Source organism: Callorhinchus milii, unplaced genomic scaffold (genome assembly GCF_018977255.1).
Source record: "Callorhinchus milii isolate IMCB2004 unplaced genomic scaffold, IMCB_Cmil_1.0 Scaffold5, whole genome shotgun sequence".
In the NCBI taxonomy this organism is placed as follows: domain Eukaryota; kingdom Metazoa; phylum Chordata; class Chondrichthyes; order Chimaeriformes; family Callorhinchidae; genus Callorhinchus; species Callorhinchus milii.
Genome location: NW_024704746.1, coordinates 25805286 through 25820922, shown reverse-complemented (window position 1 = coordinate 25820922; position 15637 = coordinate 25805286). Strand labels below are relative to the sequence as shown.

At 46.2% G+C, this 15637-nt stretch overlaps 1 protein-coding gene across 1 annotated transcript in view; it reads right to left on the bottom strand.

Moving 5' to 3' along the window:
• Nucleotides 1-241: 241 nt before the first annotated feature.
• Nucleotides 242-15637, bottom strand: part of LOC121849190 (netrin-4-like) — a 17970-nt gene continuing 2574 nt past the window's right edge. The window contains exons 3-10 of the mRNA XM_042335183.1: nucleotides 9644-9919; nucleotides 8242-8371; nucleotides 7040-7228; nucleotides 3501-3714; nucleotides 2532-2656; nucleotides 2214-2282; nucleotides 1139-1309; nucleotides 242-904 (exon numbers count right to left, since the gene is read on the bottom strand). Of these exons, the coding sequence (XP_042191117.1) occupies nucleotides 768-904; nucleotides 1139-1309; nucleotides 2214-2282; nucleotides 2532-2656; nucleotides 3501-3714; nucleotides 7040-7228; nucleotides 8242-8371; nucleotides 9644-9919 (1311 nt within the window). The 3' untranslated portion in view covers nucleotides 242-767. The remainder of the gene's footprint in view (nucleotides 905-1138; nucleotides 1310-2213; nucleotides 2283-2531; nucleotides 2657-3500; nucleotides 3715-7039; nucleotides 7229-8241; nucleotides 8372-9643; nucleotides 9920-15637) is intronic.

The following is a 15637-nucleotide window of genomic DNA, read 5'->3' as shown; positions in this document are numbered from 1 at the left end:
TTCAATTTTGAGTCCAAATTTTGGTTTTCATTAGCCGGGTGTCTGACACATCCAGAAACCCATCACCGTTGCTTAAGAGTCTCCAAACCAAGCTGAGATTTCCATCCATCCCACCTATATGTGGCAATTCCAGATACTGTTGGAATGGAATGCGTTCTCTCTCTCTCTCTCTCTCCCTGGAGGGACTCATCCTGTTTACCTAATTCCGGAGAGTATTAGGCGCAGGTTGGCAAGAGCCAAGGCTTGGGAGGAGCCCAGAGTGTGCGTTGGGGTAACTGCTGGAGTCTAACTGCTGTGTAAAGTCCCTCTGAGTACTTCTGAACTAAAGGCCATTTCATTGATCTCATTGCTATGAGGGAGATTCAACTAGATCTTCCAAGGACCTCAATATCGGAAAGTTTTTTTAATGGAAAGTGACTGGTAATATCTACCTGCCTGTGACACCCAAAATCATCAGGTAGTAAAGTGCATTAAGTAGAAAGAAGGCAGATTTTTTAGTTTTTGAAAGAAAAGAATTTAAGGCCAACTTTAGTTTGGAAACAACACAAGGGTTTCAGCGCCTTGGGACATCCTCCCAACATGAAAGGCGCTGATTTTGTGCGCTGATGTTGTTTAGGTGCTGTTTTTTAGGTGTGCAATCATGTGTTTTGGGGCTTTACTAGGATAACCCTTAACTAGGTTTCTGTTCACTTTCTTAATGTTTCCTGATGACGGAGCCCTGCTCAGCACATAGGGAATCAGTGCCCTTGTATATAAAATACCAGCTGTTACTGACAGTCTGTTTTCAGGATGTGTATCACTCTCCGGCCCAGATCCGCTTTCCAAGGCTGGACAAAGCTCTTCATGTTGACGACCAGGCGCCCGCTTCGTACGTCTTCATGTCCTGCCACCAGGTACTCCATCGCTGCCGGGACCCAGGAGAAAACAGATATAATATAATATAGATAATCCTTGCATAATTCACTTTACAGCTTATTCTGTGAAACGCTTTTGAGACGTCTCAACGACATGAGAATAACAACAATAATAATCCTGGCATTTGATGTAGCGCCTTATCACGTGTTCGAGACATCCCAAAGCGAGAATCCCACACTTAGCTCTCGGCCTTTGCAAGGACAATGTCCAAAGTGAGTCTCACCAGGATTGAGGACTGGACATGTACAGCCTCTGTTTGTCCAGGATTCGGGAAAGAGAACTCGCTTCCCCCGACGGATCTTCAACTTGGTCAATTTCAACACCTTCTTGATCTTTACGTTGACCTCTGCGTGTGAGCCTCTGTCGTGGGCCGAGAGAATCCTCACCTTCAGCACTGCAACCACGAGAGGTTACACAATCAATCAACGAACCAATCAATCAAGCAATCAATCAAAATAATCCTTGCATTTGATATAACGCCTTGTCAAGTCATCGAGACGTCTCAAAGCGCTTCCTTCCCCATCTTCAGAATTTGCCTAAAGACCTTCCTCTCCCTCCCTCCCTCCCTCGACACTCGAGGCCACACCGACTCTTGTGATTATGTGATCTCCTTGTGTATCATTAATAAGGAAGGATGGAGAAGAATCTGAATTGTAAACTGTTTTTAAGTCCTTTTTGTTCCTCCAGGGACATAAAACAAAGGCATTCATTATCTGTGACTTGTGATGATCGCTTGAAGCTAATTAAATAATAATAATAATAATCCTTGCATTTGATATAGCGCTTTTCACATCTTCTCGACATCTCAAAGCGCTTCACAGAATAGATTGTAAAGTGAATTGACTGTATATTTGTGGGCGAAATGAGGCAGCCGATTGCACACAGCAGTGTCCCACAGACAGTCGTGAGTTGAAGTGACCAATTTTATTATTTTTTTCTTGAGGGATTATCATCAGGCGTATGGAGTAAGGTTTCACCTGCCGGGAATCAAACCCAGGTCTCTCGCTTACAAAGCGAGTGCTCTAATCACTGAGCTACAGGACTCCATAAATATATCTGAGAATCCTCACCTTCAGCACTGCAACCACGAAAGGTAAATAAATATATCTGCTTATCATATTCCAGTCAAGTGTATGTAATGAAGCTTTATTCATTCCACTAATTACACTCATTTCAGGGAAGGCACAGCAAGTGTAATTACTGAGCTCGGCTTTCACCACCAATATAAACAGTGCAATTCTTATGTTCTTATCACTTAAGAGTTCAGTTTGCATTGAATCTCCGTTTGTTGGGCTTACCGTATGTGTACTTCATGTTACAGAACACTTTGGGATTTCCTAAGACTTGATCTCTGCACTCACACTTTCCTGAAAAAGAATAATTAACATATGTCTTTATAATAATAATTACCCCAGAAAAGGATCCTTCGTGAAAGCCTCTATGCAAACATAATTTGTTGTTGTTGTTGATCCTCCAATGGACTAACAAGAGGTTCCCACTTCTGCTGGTAAACAGAGGCGTGCGTGTGGAGTAAGGAAACTCGCCTAAGGTTTCAATTATGCGAGACGTTCAGTGCTGTAGCAGATAAGACTCATTTTCCACGAATCTGTTCTCACCTGAATGTCTAAGAGCAGAGAAGCCTTGCTCATCCTCCCAGCTCCACGCGGCTTCACTCTCATTCCACGTGGAGTAAAGGTCAGGAATCTGCCCTTGGCCCGGGTACCACTCGATATCACCATTGCTGCCGGGTTGAACGCACAGGGAAAGTGATGCATCTTTTAAACAAGTTCCGTAAATTCACACAAGTCCGTGCATTTGATACTTTTTTCATTGTATAATATGATAACACTAATCCTTGCAGTGGCTGTCAGGCCTTGTGACGTCCTCCCGACGTGAATGGTGCTATACAGATGTAATTTGTAATTTATCACGTCAGGGAAACATCTCGAAGCCCTAAATGACCAATTAGTCTTTTTTTAAAAAAATTGTAGCGATTATCAGCACCGGAAAAGTAATCCGCCAATCGATTAACAACCGAGTTCCTGCTGACTGCTGGTAAACAGAAGTGTGTGGAGTAAGGCTTCTGCCTAAGGTTTCGCCCCACCCGGGAATCAAACCCGGGTCCTCTCGCGTGTGAGGCAATAAATAAATAATAAGGTCACTCAACCCACTGTGTGTGGGACGCTGCTGTGCGCAATTGGCTGCTGCGTTTTGCCCACAAAAATACACAGTCACTCCACTTTACAGTATATTCTGTGAAGCACTTTGAGACGTCTCGAAGATGTGATGAGGCGCTATATCAAATGCAAGGATTATTATATAACTAAGCACACACTTGATGGATACGCTGTTAAGAGTAAATTAACAATTAACGAAAGGGAAGTACAAAAGGACATTGCAAGTGGGACAAAGTGTGTGGGTTACAGCGGTGCAGCAACGAGAGTTCGGAGTGACGAATAAGGAAGCTTCAAACACACCCTTGATTTGGATCCAGTAATATTACAACACTCACTCAGTCCCTCACTCACTCCCTCCCTCCCTCCCTTCCTCGCTCGCTCGCTCACTCACTCACTTCACTCACTCACCTGTTGATGCAATCCCCAGTGAAGGGATCACAGCTCCCAGCACAGGCACACGGCCGACAGCCATACTGCCCAAACCCCCAGTAACCCACCATACACTGGTCACAGTAAGGGCCTGCCACCCCGGGCTTACACACACAGTCACCGTGACTGGGCTCACACCATGGGGATCGCCTGACAAGGAAGCTGGACGAACCCACAGCGTGGCAGGAACAGGCTAAAAGCAAGCAAAATCAATCAATCAATCAATCAATCAATCAATCAATCAATCAATCAATCAAGCAGTTTTAATAATATAATAATAATAATCCTTCATTTGACACAGCGCCTCATCACATCTTCGAGACGTCTCAAAGCGCTTCACAGAACATACTGTAAAGTGTAGTGACTGTGTATTCTGTGGGTGTAACCCAGCAGCCAATTGCGCACAGCACTGTCCCACAAACAGTCATGGATTGAGTGACCAAATTATTATTTTTGAAGGGATTATTACTCCCGGAAAGTGATCCACCAATCGACTAACATCCGGGTTCCACTTACTGCTGTTAAACAGAGACATGTGGAGTAAGGAAACTTGCCCTAAAGTTTTGCCCTGCTCGGAAATCGAACCCAGGTCCACTCACTTGCGAGGCGAGGGCTCTAACACTGAGCTACAGGACTCCACGATAACACAATTGCTTTACAATTTACAGCTTGACATGACAACATAGGCTGTGAGTTTACTCCATCATTTATCACAAACACAAACCCTTCAAAAACTATTGTTTGTTAAAATATCCCAATCTGGAACCCTCCCAAGGGTAGTGTTGGCTATATGGGTGCTGTGAATCTCTGACAGAAGAGCCCTCTGTTCACTAAACCAGAGATCTGAACCAGTGCCAAACCTGGGCGCTACTTGTTTGCATTCCCACACCTTCTCTGTGTAACCCTATATGACTGTACTGCCATACACTGCCTGTGTGTGTATGACCTCAAGCACATCACTCCATCAATGTCAGGCTGCATATCAAACACAAACTGTTTGTCTCCCATAACATCATTGCTGCTGTATTGTGAGAAGGGAAACAGCAGGTACTGTGGCTTATCATTCATCCCCTGACCTGCCCCCCAATCAGCAAACTCTCAGCAATTCAGCCATATGTTTTTTGGAAGGGATTATTGCCCCCAGAAAACGATCCGCCAATCGACCAACAAGCAGGTTCCTACTTACTGCTGGGGAAACAGGGGGAGTGGGATATTTTAATAGACAATGGTTTTTCAGAGGGTTGTGTTTGTGATAAATGATGGAGTAAACTCACAGCCTGTGCTTTCAAGGAAACTTGCCCAATGTTTCATCCCACCCGGGAATCAAAACCAGGTCCTCTCGCTTGCGAGGCGAGTGATTTAACCACTGAGCTACAGGACTTTACCTGGTTTCAAAGACCAAACCACGTGGGAAGCATTGCCTTCATGCTCGTCTCTGCCTACTCTACGCTGCACCATATTGACACACCACCCACCACCTAACCACACAGTGATTACATTCCTTATCATCTCTGAAAGGCTAGTGATTCAGCACAACAAAGGCCGGCTTCCTGGCTCCAACATGCCATTTGGAGCAATTTCAAAGATCGGTTTTGAAATTCGTGGCATTTTGACAGTAACAAGTTCCCACTGGATCAGACAGCCTGGGAATGTCATTCTCTCTTAGTGGAGTCCTGTAGCTCAGTGGTTAGAGCACTCGCCTCGCAAGCGAGAGGACCTGGATTCGATTCACGGGCAGAGTGAAACCTTAGGCAAGTTGCCTTGCTCCACACACCTCTGTTTACCAGCAGTGAGTAGCAACCTGGTTGTTAGTCAATTGATGGATCGCGTTTCCTCTGGCAATAGTCCCTTCAAAAATAATACTTTGGATAGGCACTCAATCCATGACTGTTTGTGGGACGCTGCTGTGTGCATTTGGCTGCTGCGTTTTGCCCACAAATATACAGTCAATTCACGTTACAGTGTATCCTGTGAAGCTCTTTGAGATGTCTCGAAGATGTGATGAGTCGCTACATCAAATTCAAGGATTATTATTATTAACGCATGTTTGTGTGCGCTGACTGGAACTTTAACAGCATCACATTTGCTCCAACAATCCACTAACCTACAGGACTCCACAAATTTACTCTCCAATTTACGCTCAGAAGAATTTCACCCCAACAACTCTAAATTGGTCGAAGTTCTCAGATCAAGGTCCGAATGGGGCAGGTGCCAAGCTGAACACTGGCAGCGATTGTTAGTTTGCATTGTTTGGTCTCCAAAAAGAGCACGGTATTCAGCAGAGTTACTGCGTGAATCCACAGTTTGACACAATAAATACGGTGCAAGGCAGCCCCATGGAGCTCGGTCCCACTCCTGACAAAGCATCATTGCTGCTCTTTATTATGCAGAGTCACAATTTGTAAGAACATTCTGTGCTGCCGTCACTGTGCTCACGGCCAGGAAGTGGAAACAACTTGAATTTATACAGAGCCTTTCATGTCATAAAGTGTTTGGCATCAGGCGGAAGAGCAGAAGATATGGGGATGGATAGGGGTGGGAGAACATAAAAACATGAGAATTTGCTGGAAAAAGCAGACCATCCAGTTCGCCTTCCACCATCCTGGCAGTCACATGAGATGTCGTGTCCCAGACTATATACTGTATCCCGCAGGTACTATTTCCTAACAGAAATCTATCTCATTTGTTCTTGAAAGAATTGACACATTCTGCTTCCACCATCTGTCTCCCTAGGGAACCTGTTCCATACATTTCCTTTAACGTTTGAGACATTCTAGAAATGTGGAAGGTTCTATATAAATCAATAATCCATCCCTCGAAAAAAATAAAATTCATAATTTGGTCACTCAATCCACGATTGTTTGGGTAGGGTGTGAAGGGATTTGAAGACGAGTGAGAGGGTCTTGAAATAGATCTGTTCTGAGACAGGGAGCCAGTGGGGGCTGGGGTGATGGGGTACAGGGGTTAGTGTGTGTGATAGGGAGCCAGTGGGGGCTGGGGAGGGCTGGGGTGATGGGGTACAGGGTTTAGTGTGTGATAGGGAGCCAGTGGGGGCTGGGGAGGGCTGGGGTGATGGGGTACAGGGGTTAGTGTGTGTGATAGGGAGCCAGTGGGGGCTGGGGAGGGCTGGGGTGATGGGGTACAGGGTTTAGTGGTGTGATAGGGAGCCAGTGGGGGCTGGGGAGGGCTGGGGTGATGGGGTACAGGGTTAGTGTGTGTGATAGGGAGCCAGTGGGGGCTGGCGAGGGCTGGGGTGATGGGGTACAGGGTTTAGTGTGTGATAGGGAGCCAGTGGGGGCTGGCGAGGGCTGGGGTGATGGGGTACAGGGTTTAGTGTGTGTGATAGGGACTGGGGGAGGGCTGGGGTGATGGGGTACAGGGTTTAGTGTGTGATAGGGAGCCAGTGGGGGCTGGGGAGGGCTGGGGTGATGGGGGATGGAGTTTAGAGCAGGTGAGGATAAACAAAACATCACTGACATATTTGTGCAAACACTTGAATAATAATAAGAGCAGCTTACGTTTGCAGACATCCGGGGCAGAGACATGGCTTCTGAGGTCCCTGTAGAATCCGGGTTGGCACCGGTGGCAATGCTGCCCCTCTGTGTTGTGTTTGCAGTCGTCACACACCCCTCCACTGTGATTGCCTGATGCCAGCCACACACCGAGGTCAAAGTGGCAGCTCTCGGCGTGATCATTGCACAAACATTCTGCCGTCAAACAGATCACAATCAAAATCCCACTACAGGGAGTAACAACCACAGATAATAACAATAATAATAATCCTGGCATTTGGTATAGAGCCTTATCGTGTCTTCGAGACGTCTCAAAGCTCTTCACAGCATATACTATAAAGTGGATCAACTATATTCTGTGGGCGAAACGCGGCAGCCAATTATGCTCAGCAGCGTCCCACAAACAGTCGTGGATAGAAATAATAATAATAATCCTCACATTTGATACAGTGCCTTATCACATCGTTGAGACGTCTCAAAACTCTTCACAGAATATACTGTAAAGTGTAGTGACTGTGTACTTTGTGGGTGAAACAAGATTGAAATTGGCCACTGAAGTGTCTAAATGCTGCCAAACTAAGAGAACATCATCCAGCAGGTTCCAGATGAACACGAGAGAAACTCAGATCAACTCAGACGGCAGAGACTCTAACAGCTGAGCCATGTGGGGCTGACCTCAGTGTGTGTAACATTGACAGACACTCAGTTATTATATTTGCCCGTCAGCAGCTGGACAAACATGAGGAGAGCTGGTGTTTAAACATGGAGCCAGTGATGACGTGAAGCCTGCTCACACCGAGCTGTTTAACAGGCAGGTGTCTGGAGGACACTATTGGTTATAGGAACTATTTGACTATAGGAACCTGGTTGTTAGTCAATTGGCCATAAAAAAAACTATATTTTGTGGGCGAAACACAGCAGCCGATTGCACAGAGCAGTGTCCCCCAAACAGTCGTGGATTGAGTGACAAAATTATTATACTTTTTTTAAAAAATAGAAGAGATTATTACCCCCGGAAAGCGATCGGCCAACTGACTAACAATTGGGTTCCTACTGACTGCTGGTAAACAGAGGAGTGGAGTAAGGAAACTTGCCTAAGGCTTTGTCCTGCCCGGGAATCGATCCCGGGTCCTCTCGCCTGCGAGGCGAGTGCTCTAACCACTGAGCTACAGGACTCCACAAATACAAGTTGTTGTTGTTGTACTTACTTTGGCATTCTCTCGGGGCTCCACTCTTCCCATCTGCTGCCTGCCAGGGCTGGTCGTTGTACAGAGGAGAGCAGCGGTCACAGTGTTCGCCCTCTGTGTTGTGACGGCAGATACACTTGCCATGAACCTGCTGAAGATCAATGAAGAGCTCAGTCAACCTCCCGGGGCAGATAGACAATAGGAGACGGAGTCTGTGCTGATGTGCACCAACACGATGGCCCCTTCTGTGCAGATCATTGCAATCTAATAAACAACAATAATAATAATCCTGGCATTCGATACAGCGCCTGAGCACGTCATCGAGACATCTCAAAGCACTTCACAGGATACACTAAAGTGTAGTGACTGTGTATTTTCTGGGTGAAATGCAGCAGCCAATTGCGCACAGCAGCGTCCCACAAACAGTCGTGGGTTGAGTGACCAAATTATCTTAATTTATTTAGTTGTGTATTTGGAAGGGATTATCACTCCTGGAAAGCGATTCGCCAATCGACTAACAACTAACAATCGGGTTCCTACTCATTGTGGTAAACAGAGGTGTGTGGAGTAAGGAAACTTGTCCAATGTTCCGTCGTGTCCGGGAATCAAACCCGGGCCCCTCGCTTGGGAGGTGAGTGCTCTAACCACTGAGTTACAGGGGCACTTAAAAACATTTTAATTGCCTTAAAAGACACATTCCACCCTTTAAAGAAAATGTAAATGTTTTTAATGTTGTTTGTTTTGAAGTAGTCAATGGTATTTTAATAAACAATTGTGATAAACAATTTCACAATTATCAAAGCAATCTTCACCAACCAAAGCAATCAATGATTTCCTGTGGTTTTGAATGTTCTGTTTACATGAAGTGCAAAGTACAGAGCCATAATTTAATAACATTCAGATACTGACGGAAGGTTCTGTCTGATTCCTGCAAACTGAGACACAGGGAATTATTGACACTGGTTTTCGATACACAGAGATATAGGTGACCGGATGAGTCAAATGGCCTCGCTCCGCCCTACCTCTGTGACCTGCTGACTCCATATAGATCCGTCCGCGCTCTCTGCGCAGTGGGCTCCAGCCCGAGCGAGTGGGGGTAAAGCAACAATACATGAGTGTTTCCCCCACCATCGGCAGTCGGGATTCAGCATCTCTGCCCCCACCCTCTGGAACTCTATCCCGCAGTCCCTTCACCTGGCGCCCTCTCTCTCGCCTCCTTCAAGTCCCATCTCAATACCCTCCTCTTCCACCTCGCCTTCGGCCACCCTCTGACCCCCACCCTCCCTGCCCTCCACCCCTCCTGACCCCAACTCCCAGCTCGGGGTCCAAAAGAACTCTGACTGCAGTGCCCTGGGCCATCTTTCCGATGTAGAGAGGGCTACACAAGTGTAATTTGTTGTCGTTGTTTACCACAAACACTCACCGCGTTCAGCCTCCGGTCTCTGACCGGCCTGAAGTCAGCTGTAGGGACGCACTGATCCGCGTGGCCATTGCAGAAGCAGCTGCCTTTCACAATAAAGTCATAGATGGCGTAGTGTGCAAAGTGCTGGGGTTTGAGGGCCGGGTTCTTGCTCAGACACGGACAGTCCTGTCGCTTTAACAGCTGAACACGGAGGTTAGTGACCTTCAGCAGGTCCTGAGCTTTCAGGCTGTAGGGATCCTCCAGCTCGGGCCAGGCTGAGAGAGCTCGGAATATAACCTGCAAACACAGCAGCAAGGGCAAGGCTGTCTCAATCTCACACAGTGCTTAATAACGATCTGAATAATAATAATCCATTGTTTTTTCGCAGACCTCTTTCCAACATCATCGACTTTCTATAATAATATAATAATAATTATAATAATATAATAATAATATAATAATAATAACAATCCTCGCATTTGATATAATGACGTATCACGTCTTCGAGACGTCGCAAAGCACTTCACACAATATACTGTAGAGTGTAGTGACTGTGTTTTGTGGCTGAAACGCGGCAGCCAATTGTGCACAGCAGTGTCCTTGTGGATTGAGTGACCGGACTATTACCTGTGTTGTAAAGGGGTAGGATTGTGCAGCAAGTCTGTGGAAGCAACAATGTGATTCCTTTGACAGTCAAAGATTTCCTAACAACGCATTTTCTAATTAAATGTGCCAATGATTTAAGAAAGTAATGCTTTATACACACACTTTGGGTTGTGTTAAAGGTGCTGCGAAATATTCAAACATAATCGTTGATAATAATAATCATAATCATTGCATTTGATATAGCGTCTTATCACATCATTGTGATGTAATGAAGCTCTTCACAGAATGTACTGTAAAGTGAATTGACTGTTTATTTTGTGGGCGAAACGTGAAGGGTCTAAAATTGTGTAATAACAGGGAGCAGAGTATTTTTCCCTCTCTATATAATTTTCTTTCATTGCTGCCTTTCCTGTCTCTAGATTATACCTATTATGGGTTCGCTGTCTCTCTTACGCTTATTCTGATTATCAGTTGAAGAGAACAGTTTCATTTCAAAGTAAGAAACTTTCACTGGCAGAAACGTGCAGTCTAAATAATACAAATGTTTCTACCAATATAGCAGCTGCCAAGTTGGTATTACTGTATAAAACATGTTGCGTTTCTGTGATGGTTTATATGACAATACTTGCAATGTTTCCATATGAAAGCCGTGGCAATGAGGATTTCACATACAAGCCCAGTGATCTTGTATAACACTGTATTATAATATTATTAATAATAATAATCCTTACATTTTTGATACAGCGCCTTATCACATCTTTGAGACGTCTCAAAGCACTTCACAGAATGTACTGTAAAGTGAATTGATTGTCTATTTTGTGGGTGAAATGTGCAGCCAATGGTGCACAGCAGCGCCCCACACACAGTCGTGGATTGAGTGACCACATTTTTTTTTGAGGGGTTATTAACCCCGGAAAGCGATCTGCCAATCCACTAACATACAGTTACAGTTCACGCTGAAACACAATTAAACAAAAGTATTCTGGCGCTGTGACAAATATGAATAAACACAAGAATGTGGAATGCCAAAACTGTGATGGTTGGGATTATGTGTGTGAAGAGTGAGGTGAGGCATCGTCTACCACAACAACTTGCATTTATACGGCACCCCTCACGCAGGATAGCGACCCAGAGGGCTCAAGTCTACAGTACAGTACAGTTGGTTGGGTTTGACAGCTCTCTGACTGACCATATCTTCATACCTTACACTGTGCTTGTGCTATAGACATGACACTTGCTGGAACTCCCTCCCTCTCACCCACTCACCCACCCTCCCTCCCTCTCAATCACCCACCCTCCCTCTCACCCACCCTCTCACCCACCCACCCTCTCACCCACCCACCCTCTCACCCACCCACCCCACCCTCTCACCCACCCACCCTCTCACCCACCCACACCCCCACCCTCTCACCCACCCACACACACACCCTCTCACCCACCCACCCTCCCTCTCACCCACCCACACACCCTCCCTCCCTCTCACCCACCCACACACCCCCCTCCCTCTCACCCACCCACACACCCACCCTCCCTCTCACCCACCCACACACCCCCCTCCCTCTCCACCCACCCCCCCCACACCCACACCCCTCTCCTCTCACCCACCCACCCACACACCCACCCTCCCCTCCCTCCCTCTCACCCACCCACTCTCCCTCCCTCACAGCCACCCACACCCCATCCCTCCCTCCCCCTCACCCACCCCCTCCCTCCCTCCCCCTCTCCCACCCTCCCACCCTCCCACTCACCCACCCTCCCTCTCACCCACCCACACACCCTCCCTCACTCACTTTGATGGGCGCTGTGTAAATGTGAGTTGTTGTTGTTATATTCAGTAAATTCCACTTATTATCCGCTTTTCACAGCAAAATGTTCATTTTTAACAATAATAATCCTGGCATTTGATACAGAGCCTCATCACGTCTTCAATAGTTCTCAAAGCGCTTCACAGGACACACTGAAGGATGAATTGACTGGTTATTTTGTGGGTGAAAACATTTTTACTGTGAAAAGCGGATAAACGAATGAGCGGAACACTCAACTACGATAAATGCCAAGTATTTTTCGAAATGTTGTCAAACACCGAAAACAAAACGTATCAATGGGATCAGTGGGATCACCACTGTGCACAGGGCAGGAGATGACATGTCTCAAATTCTTTACAGATTCTTCAATCCCTGATGACCTATACCCCGAAGCAATTTTATTCTTTGATGTGCGTGTGAATCTCAAATAAAATTCTTATGCGTGGCGTATTTCAGAGTTACGTGCAAACTAATGAGCGGTAATTTCGACACGGCTTCAAAATGTGTTGTGCAACTTATCAAAAGAGACAAATACATGTGTTTCTATGTCTGCAGAAATACTGTATACAAGTAAACAGATGATAATAATCCTTACGGTTGATATAGCGCCTTAACACGTCGATCTACGAGACTTCTCAAAGCGCTTTACAGAATATACTGTAAAGTGTAGTGACTGTATTTTGTTAGCGAAACCTGACAGCAGTGTCCCACAAACAGTCGTGGCTTGAGTGACCAAATTGTTATTATTTATTTATTTATTTATTTATTTTTGAAGGGATTATTATCCCTGAACAACGATCCGCCAATCGACTAACAACCGGGTTCCTAGTTACTGCTGGTAAACAGGTGCGTGGAGTGTTGCCCTGCCCGGGAACCAAACCCAGGTCCTCTGGCTTGCGAGGAGAGGGCTCTAACCACAGGACACCACAATGTGAAAGTATTATCATTTTTACTGACACTGTACACATGGTATGTTGTAATGCCTAATCTTTATTAAACCCCTAACCACAGGAAAAGATTGTTACAAATTGTACTGGGATTTGAGTTGAGTTTCAGACTTTATTTCAAGTCAAAGCCAAAGCCCTAACAGCTCGGGTGGTCCTACCCCACCAGTCTGTGGGAAAGCTGCCAGACAGCGCTCCCAATAGCAAACTGTGGGTTTAGCTGGTTAGACTCCAGCAGTTACCCCAACACACACTCTGGGCTCCCCCACTCTTACCCCAACTAGCCCCACTCCCCCACTCTTACCCCAACTAGCCCCACTCCCCCACTCTTACCCCAACTAGCCCCACTCCCCCACTCTTACCCCAACTAGCCCCACTCCCCCACTCTTACCCCAACTAGCCCCCATTCCCCCATCTCTTACCCCAACTAGCCCCACTCCCCCACTCTTACCCCAACTAGCCCCACTCCCCCACTCTTACCCCAACTAGCCCCACTCCCCTGCTCTTACCCCAACTAGTCCCCATTCCCCCACTCTTACCCCAACTAGCCCCACTCCCCCCACTCTTACCCCAACTAGCCCCACTCCCCCACTCTTACCCCAACTAGCCCCACTCTTACCCCAACTAGCCCCACTCCCCCACTCTTACCCCAACTAGCCCCACTCCCCCACTCTTACCCCAACTAGCCCCACTCCCCTGCTCTTACCCCAACTAGTCCCCACTCCCCCCGCTCTTACCCCAACTAGCCCCACTCCCCCACTCTCACCCCAACTAGCCCCACTCCCCCACTCTCACCCCAACTAGCCCACTCCCCCACTCTTACCCCAACTAGCCCCACTCCCCCACTCTTACCCCAACTAGCCCCACTCCCCCACTCTTACCCCAACTAGCCCCCACTCCCCCACTCTTACCCCAACTAGCCCCACTCTTACCCCAACTAGTCCCACTCCCCCTCTCTTACCCCAACTGGTCCTACTCCCCCTCTCTTACCCCATTTCCCTGCATATTTTTAAATACCTATCCGATTGCCTTGTGATAGATGTTATCGAATCTGCTTCCATTGCCCTTTCAGGCAGTGAATTCCAGACTGTAACAACTCTCTGGGTAAAAAAGAATGTCTCCCGGTCTCCCCTGTTATATAAAATGATGTTATCAGGCCACTGTAAATCATCACAGCTTGTTAGAACTGTTCATTGTGATTTAGCCTTGCAGATGTCAAGCTTTATTGCTCAAGTACATATTTGGCAATTAGGGGTGGGGTGGCTTAGTTACCATTTTGCCTCACTTCTGTTGGGTGTTAAAGACTTGTTTGAACTGGGATTTAATACTGCAGATCTGTCACAGAAATGCACACGCGAGAAAGATGTGATTTATAGAACACTTGGAATTCATTACCCATGACTATATCTTAATAATAATAATAATAATAATCCCTGCATTTGATACAGCTCCTTATCATGTCTTGGAATCGCTTCGCAGAATACACTGTAAAGTGTAGAGACTGTATATTTTGTGGGCGAAACACGGCAGCCAATTGCGCACAGCAGCGTCCCACAAACAATCATGGATTAAGTGACCAAATGATTATTTTTTTAAGGGATTATTACCCCAGGAAAAGCGATCCGCCAAATGACTAACAACTGGGTTCCTGTTAAATAAACAGAAGCGTGTGGAGTAAGGAAACTTGCCCAATGTTTTGCTCTGCCCGGGAATCATACCCAGGTCCTCTCGTTTGCGAGGCGAGTGCTCTAACCACTGATCTACAATTAGAGACTGTACAGTGACACAGACACCAAAGGTGCTGTTTAATGGAAAATGACCTTTAACTAAATGATTTACAGTAATTGGATGAAGTATTGCAGTGTGACGAACTAATTATTCAGCTTGGGCAGACCGGGATAGCAACTGTCTACAGTCCCAAGTATTTCAGCAGACATGGTGCACAACACAGACCTTTTCCATTGAAGCTTCCCATCGCTCTTGATATTGTTCAGCAATCAAACATTCAGCAGTGCCAGAGTCTGAGTGTCTGCAATCCCAGGCTCTTCCTGTAAAGCTGCCCAACAACAATTCACATATCACAGCAAACTCTGCCTCCCTGTCTCTAAGGACATGTTTAATAATAATAATAATCCTTGCACTTGATATGGCATCTTGTCATTGAGACGTCTCAAAGCGCTTCACAGAATATACTATAAAGTGAATTGACTGTATATTTCGTGGGTGTCAATTAATTGCACACAGCAGCGTCCCACAAACAGTCTCGTATCTTTCCTTCCCATTCTCTTTATTGTGCTCTCCAAACAGGCAGAAAGCAAAAAAAAATTGTTATCTGATCCACGTGGAATGTACATCAACATTAATGTGATCTACTCATGTGTTTCATTGTGGCTTAACCCTGTGATTAGGACTGGAGCAAAGCCAATAAGGTTTGAGGCTGACAGCCCGGACAATCTGTCCGGTGAGGGATGTATAAGGTAGAAGGACTCTCTGTCTCTCTCTCTCTCTCTCTCTCGCTGTGTGATCACTGATGCGAAAGGCAACATTGCCCTGAAGAGTTTTACTAGTATTTGTTCTTGAAATCAGCCTTCAGGAGACATTGGTTTAGGTGTCAATTAGGCTCAGATGGCAGCATTCTTGTCTCTGAGTAAAAACGTTAG